The 6930-nt window shown below is 45.5% G+C and overlaps 1 protein-coding gene across 1 annotated transcript; it reads left to right on the top strand.

Moving 5' to 3' along the window:
* The first annotated feature begins 4899 nt into the window (after positions 1–4899).
* Positions 4900–6648, top strand: RPS23 (ribosomal protein S23). Its single transcript, XM_036310244.1, has 4 exons — positions 4900–5024; positions 5473–5632; positions 6212–6332; positions 6454–6648. The coding sequence occupies exons 1-4, from the start codon at positions 5021–5023 to the stop codon at positions 6598–6600; spliced, it is 432 nt and encodes a 143-aa protein (XP_036166137.1). The 5' UTR covers positions 4900–5020; the 3' UTR covers positions 6601–6648.
* Positions 6649–6930: the final 282 nt, after the last annotated feature.

The following is a 6930-nucleotide window of genomic DNA, read 5'->3' as shown; positions in this document are numbered from 1 at the left end:
TTAACTTAAAACCTAAGTAAATTTTAAAATCGGCACATGAACATATTATTCGTAGTATTAAAAATGATATCTATAAACTGGTTACAGATTCATTCATTTGGGTTATTTTCATAATCAGTAAGGACTGCTAGGAACAAGATAAAAAGATAATGGTTTAAATCTGTGGAAAAATTATTCCTCTCCAGAACACCTCATTTCTTTTCTTCCTCTCTTATTCTATTTCCTCACTCCTCCTTTTTCTCTCTTGTAATATAAAACACTCAAAAATTTTCATTAACTTTTATAGTTTTTAAATTTATATATTATAATTTACATATTATTACATTTAAATTATATATATATATATATGGCCTAATATGCTAATTGTCCCTCCAACCGTTCAACTGTTCAACCAGTCACTATGATGGGCACTGACCACCAGGGGATAGATGCTCCAACAGGTAGTTTAGCTTGCTGCTGGGGTCTGGCCAATCAGGACTGGGCCAGACATGCCCTGGAGCCAACCTCCCCCAGTCCCTCCCCTGTGGGCCAATTTTTTGCGGTCCCTCCCCGGCCTCTAAAATATTTCTTCTAATTAATTTCCTTTCAATGTGCACAAATCTGTGCACCAGGCCTCTAGCCTAGAAATAATCCTGGTGAATCTTCATTTTACTGAGGAATGCAAAGGCTAAAAGAGTGACCTCCAGCCACTCCTCATCACCATAGATCAATTAGTCCAAACTGAACTCAATGACAGAACAGATCTGGCCTGTCTACCAGATTCTTAAACCTTTCCAGGGAATGAGATTCTAAAACATAATATTCCAGGAAGTGAGTAACAGTATCTTTCTTTTCCTAGTGAGAAAAATTATCTTTCATTTCGTATATCTCAAAGTTCCCCGCTGAAATAGAAGCCTATGTTATTTTGTTTGGTTCTCAGCAAAGTTAGAGAAGACCTGAGGAAAAATTTAATATGCATATTAAAATGATAACTCCCCGGAACTTCACAAAGGATGTCAAAGAACAGCATTGTCAAGCCCCTCTAGATCCTACACAGAAGTTTAATTATAATAACAAGGATTTTAAAGATGAAGCCTGAATATTAGTAAGATTATATGGCACTACATACGTATTTCTTTAGTTCCACCAGGGAATAGATATGAGAATAACCACTGTACCAAAAAGTAGCTAGAATGAGAAAATAAGAGATCTCATTCATTTTGGATAGAGGAAAAATTATGTTTAATAATTTAATCAGGTAAAATGAAGCACTCAATATTCATCACTAGTAGTTATACAGAGCATGTAACCATCGGTCTTACCCTTACTGCTTCTTCTTCCTCACTTAAAGCTGTTATTTTAACTTCCTGTCACATTTCCATAGCAACTAATGCCTCCAATTTTACAGCTACAGCACAAGGAATTGTTTCCAACTATTCTAAATGCTCCATTATCGGTTGTCAACGTTGTTAAAACTTTTGGCTATCCTTCCGAAAAGCGAGCTTCTCCCCTATACAGTGTGAAGTCATCACCTTTAGCCTAAACCTCCCCATCAACTGATCTAATTTCAAAATATCAATCCTTCTTCTTAGTTGACGGGGGTAGGCTCTGAGAGAAATCAAATAATAATACCTACTACCCTACCTGAGTGCTAAACCAACATAAATAAGGTAAGTGGAGAAGCAAATACCACCTTCATTACTGCAGAAGGCCAGAATGGAGGGCAAAGTTCAGTCCAGGAACAAGATGGATTGTAATGGAATCCCTTTCCCCGGAAGACAGACATGGCAGACTATCCTGGCAGCACTGGACTTTCCATAGGGAAGAGAAGCTGCCCCAGGAGAACCAGGAGAAACACACTCAGTGGGCAAGCTGGGTCCACACAAGAAAAATAAAGAAGAGCTGAATGAACATGCCTAGATTATTCTTCCTCAATTTATCACAGATGTCACCCCTCCTCACCTGGCTTGAAATAAGGAGTTACACTAATTTAAATCCTCCTACTTGGAAGGAAATACTAGGAAAGAGGGAAACTTGTTCTCCTTCCTGCCCCTCCCTCAACATTTCAAGAACTACAAACAGCATTCTTTTTTTTCTTTTTTTTAATATATTTTATTGATTTTTTACAGAGAGGAAGGGAGAGAGATAGAGTCAGAAACATCGAAGAGAGAGAAACATCGACCAGCTGCCTCCTGCACATCTCCTACTGGGGATGTGCCCGCAACCCAGGTACATGCCCTTGACCTGAATCGAACCTGGGACCTTTCAGTCCGCAAGCCGACGCTCTATCCACTGAGCCAAACCGGTTTCGGCAGCAAACAGCATTCTTTTGTGACAAGGTGTCTACTGGTTTCCATATACTTCTAGTAAGCCATGGACATGCAAGTTATAATAAGAATACTTCAGTCTTGCCTGGCCTGTGTGGCTCAGGTGGCTAGAGTGTTATCCCGAACACCTGAGTAGATCCTACCCCAAACCCTGTTAAACCCAACTCTCCATCTACCCAGTCACTACACTGAATGAACCTGAAGAAGATAAAAACCATGCTGATTTATGTAACTTCATAGCTAGTTTCAAATTGGCCCTAAGAACTGTTCCACAATCCCACATTCCTTTGTCAATCTATCTTTTCACATTCCTAGATTAGAAGGGAAAACATATGTTGAAACCTAATCCCTATATGATGGCTTGTTTTTTTAATCCTCACTCAAGGACATGATTATCAATTTTTTTCTTTTAGAGAAAGGGGAGGAGAGAGGGAGGAGAGAGAGAGAAACATTGATAGATATGTACCTTTGTGTGCCCTGACCAGGAATCAAACCTTTTGGTGCACTGGACAATGCTCCAACCAACCAAGTCACACTGGCAAGGGTCATATGATGGTATTAGAGGGCAAGGCCACTGGGAGGTGATTGGGTCATAACCCTCATAAATGGGATTATAAAGAGACCCCAATGTGTCAATTATATCTCAATAAAATTTGAAAAAACAAAAAATAAATAAGAGACACCAGAGAGCTGCCTTGGCCCTTCTGCCATTTGAGGTTATAGCAAAATGAGACTCATTTATGAACCAGAAAGGGCTCTTAACAGACACTGAATCTGTCAGCACCTTGATCCTGGATGCCCCAGTCTCCAGAACTGTGATAAATTTCTGTTTATAAGCCTTCCAGTCTATGGTCATTTGTTATAGCAACCCAAATGGACTAAGTAACTATACCTCAGCAAAACAGGGGTACTGTATTTACTTGTCAGCATTGTGAGAATTAAATGAATTAATAAATGTAAGGCACCTAAAACAGTATGTGTCACAAAGTACTATTTAAGGCTAGCATTGTTATCCTAGATGATTTCACATCGTACCCTCTTGCCTCAAACTTCTTTTCCCTGCTCTTTCTCTTCATTGACGACTTTACTCAAAACAGAAGTTCTACACCTTCCCATGAGCAATCTTCCCATTTACTTAGTTGCACTTTGCCTCCTGATCAACAATAGATAAGCTGTTATTATTCCTGAGGTCACCTCCTCCACTTGGGCTCCCCTCTAGTCTACTCAAGTGAATTACCTATTTTTTCTTCTCTATTGGGACAATCCCATCAGCATACGAAAATGCCATAAAACAAATCCATCCTGGCTCCACACCTCTCCCCAGATATAGCCCCTTTCCTCTACACATGATAGAAAAATTCCATGCAAAAACTGTCTCTAGTTCCGGTCTACACTTCTCTTTCATTCTCGGTTGACTCCACGTCTATCAGTCTCCCCTGGCACCACAGGCCTCATTCACCGTGCTCCTCCTCCCGGGTCCTTCAGTTCTTGAAACCTCCAGCTCATTCTTGTTGGGAACTCTTCTTCCTGGACGGGTCTACCCACCATACCTGCCTAAGGGACTCCCCCTCTTCAGGGATGTCAGCTCGGCTGAGGGTCCACAAAGATGCTTTCTTCATCAACCCTGTCAAGAGTAGCCAGTCTCACCCCCAAGTCAGCATCACCTTAACCCAGTGGTTCTCAACCTTCTGGCCCTTTAAATACAGTTCCTCATGTTGTGACCCAGCCATAAAATTATTTTCGTTGCTACTTCATAACTGTAATGTTGCTACTGTTATGAATCGTAATGTAAATACCTGATATGCAGGATGGTCTTAGGCGACCCCTGTGAAAGGGTCCTTCGACCGCCAAAGGGGTCGCGACCCACAGGTTGAGAACCGCTGCTAACCAATTGTACTTTATAGCACTAACTATAAAGAAATTATCTTCTGTTGGTTTAAAAAATATATTTATACATACTTCCTGCCTTCTCACACCTAGAATATAAACCTGGTAAGAGTAACCTTCACTCTTGTTACCTGTTGTATTCCCAATGCCTGGCACAGAGAGGACAACTTAAAACAGAGTTGTGGGATGAACCAAAATCGCAACCAACTCTTACTCTACAAAACAAACCGAGACTTAAAGCGTTAATTAAATGACTTGCTCAAGGTCGCCCAACCAGTAAATGGCAGCTTTGGGGCTTAAGGCCTGGTCTACTTCCAGAGCTTGGGTTTTTGATGACCGCATCCCATGACCTCACTACAAGTATGTCCGTTTACCATGCTGCTTGCGAGTGGGTGTTAGGCGCGGAGGTCTAAGCTCCCACACTAGGCACATGGCCCACACGCCGCTCCCCGGACGCAGGCGGGGCCCTCTCCTTCCTCCCCCTCAGCGCCCCGAGCCCCGCCCCGGGCCCCGCCCCCGTGGCTTTGCCGACCGCGCCAGTGCCGCACTGTGAGCGGGTCCATGTGCCTTCTGCCTCCGGCATCCACGTAAAAAGAAATAAACTCCGATCTAAGTTATATGTCCCTGAATTTCAAAAAGAGTAAATAAGACGTAGGTTCTGGAAAGTGGTGCACATTTGTGTCTTTCAACTGCGAGGCTCCAGACTCGGGTCAGGCGCGGTGCAGACAGCCGCAGGGGTCCTTGGCGGGGCGGGGCCTGCTCGCGGGGGCTTGCGGCTCCTTCCCGTGCAGCCTCTCTCTTTCGCTCAGGCCCGTGGCGCCAGCAGGATGGGTGAGGAGTCCCTGCGGGGTGGAGGGGATCGCAACCGGCAGCCGGGGTTCCGGGGGCAGCGGGCGGGGGGAGCAGAGCGGAGAGGAGAGGAGGACGCCGCGGGGAGGACCGATGCGGGAGGCCCGGGGAACCTCCGCGCCCGCCGCCACATGGCCCGAGGCCGATGGGGCCCCGTGCGGCCCAGGCCGCGGCGCCCGCGGCGGGAGGGGAGCTGGGCGGCCGACGCTGCTGCGGAGCCTGCGCGCCGGGCCTGGGGCCTTTGGGAGGATGCACGCATGGGAGCGCGGGTGCCCACCTCTTCGTTGGCTCAAGGGAAGCCGACGTTTTGGACCCTGTGCCAAGATGTGAGGCGGGAGCTTACCGGCTTGGAGCAGCGGAGGCCGGTGTCTCAGGTGCCAAGTAGGCCGGGGGCCCTTTCCGGGGGATCTGAGGGGAGTGTGGCTTTCAGGCAAGTGTCGCGGTCTTCGCACGGCCCGGAAGCTGCGGAGCCACCGGCGAGACCAGAAGTGGCATGACAAGCAGTACAAGAAGGCCCACCTGGGCACGGCGCTGAAGGCCAACCCTTTCGGAGGCGCGTCCCACGCGAAGGGGATTGTGCTGGAAAAAGTGTAAGTGCGACTTCACGGCTGTCTTTTATTTTGCTGGGGCGACTCCTACCTTTGACGAAGCCGTGGTGGAAACGCCAGGTCTCGGCGTAGCCGTAGCGTCTTTATTTATTTGAGAGCTGGTAACATGAGGGTTCGGAGGCTAGATGACCGAGGGTTTTAATAAACCCTTCACAGTAGCCGGAGGAATCGGGTGGGAGTGGAGGGCAAACCGCGGGACGTGTGGGGACGGCCCCGAGCAGTTGACGTCCGTGAACTTTCTCATGCAGCCAGTCACATCTTCCTACTCGAGAGGTTTACAGCTAAAGTTGAACCCCATCACGTGAATTTACAGTACTCAGTGGGGTTTTTTATTTAATAAAATCACACACTCATATCCAGTCAAATTTAGTGACAGTCAGGATCTAAATTCAGAATTTATGACCCTAAGACAGGAAATACTTGGTTGCAATCACAGGCATTTAGCAATTTAGGAATAGATAGAAAAGGTAGGGACAGTACAATTTCTAATACGTTTTGTGCCGAATGAACGAAAATGTCTCCCCTTTCAGAAAATCCACTCTTGTGCTGTTTGTGTTTCAGGGGGGTCGAAGCCAAACAGCCCAACTCTGCTATCAGGAAGTGTGTCAGGGTCCAGCTGATCAAGAACGGCAAAAAAATCACAGCCTTTGTACCCAATGATGGTTGTTTGAATTTTATTGAGGTAAGTGCTTTTAAGTCTGATGTAGCTTCTGTTCCTGGAGCTGTTGCCCCCAGTTATCTTATATGATGAATATTTCTAGGGTTGCTACCGATACCAGAATAAACTGTCGATTTTATTCCAGGAAAATGACGAAGTTCTGGTTGCTGGATTTGGTCGCAAAGGCCATGCTGTTGGTGACATTCCCGGAGTCCGCTTTAAGGTTGTCAAAGTAGCCAATGTGTCTCTTTTGGCCTTATACAAAGGCAAGAAGGAAAGACCGAGATCCTAAGTTCTGATGGTGATATCACAGTAGTAATAAATTTTCATATGCCTAAAATGTGTTTGTGCTTATTTTCCTTACCACAGACCATATTGTATAACTTAACAAACTTAACAATTTTAGGAGATTGGGGAAACAGTTAATTCAGAATTCTCTAGAGTAAATGGGATTCATAGCAAAGTTCCTCCCCCCCCCCCCCCCATCCATTCAATAAACAAAATAACAGTAAATTTAAAAAATTGCCCAGCTGGCCTTGCTCAGTGGTTGAGGTTCATGCTATGAACCAGGAGGTCACGGTTCGATTCCTGGTCAAGGCATATGCCACAGTTTCGGGCCTAA

Source organism: Myotis myotis, unplaced genomic scaffold, assembly GCF_014108235.1.
Source record: "Myotis myotis isolate mMyoMyo1 unplaced genomic scaffold, mMyoMyo1.p scaffold_m19_p_5, whole genome shotgun sequence".
Classification (NCBI taxonomy): domain Eukaryota; kingdom Metazoa; phylum Chordata; class Mammalia; order Chiroptera; family Vespertilionidae; genus Myotis; species Myotis myotis.
Note: the sequence above shows the minus strand (reverse complement) of the source record. Positions and strands in the feature narration are given on the sequence as shown.

What these genes read in the sequence shown, in the direction of transcription:
- RPS23 (XM_036310244.1), top strand. An exon ending in GGGATTGTGCTGGAAAAAGT is followed by an intron (nt 5,633 to 6,211) that starts GTAAGTGCGACT and finishes TTTGTGTTTCAG; the next exon opens with GGGGGTCGAAGCCAAACAGC. An exon ending in GTTGTTTGAATTTTATTGAG is followed by an intron (nt 6,333 to 6,453) that starts GTAAGTGCTTTT and finishes ATTTTATTCCAG; the next exon opens with GAAAATGACGAAGTTCTGGT.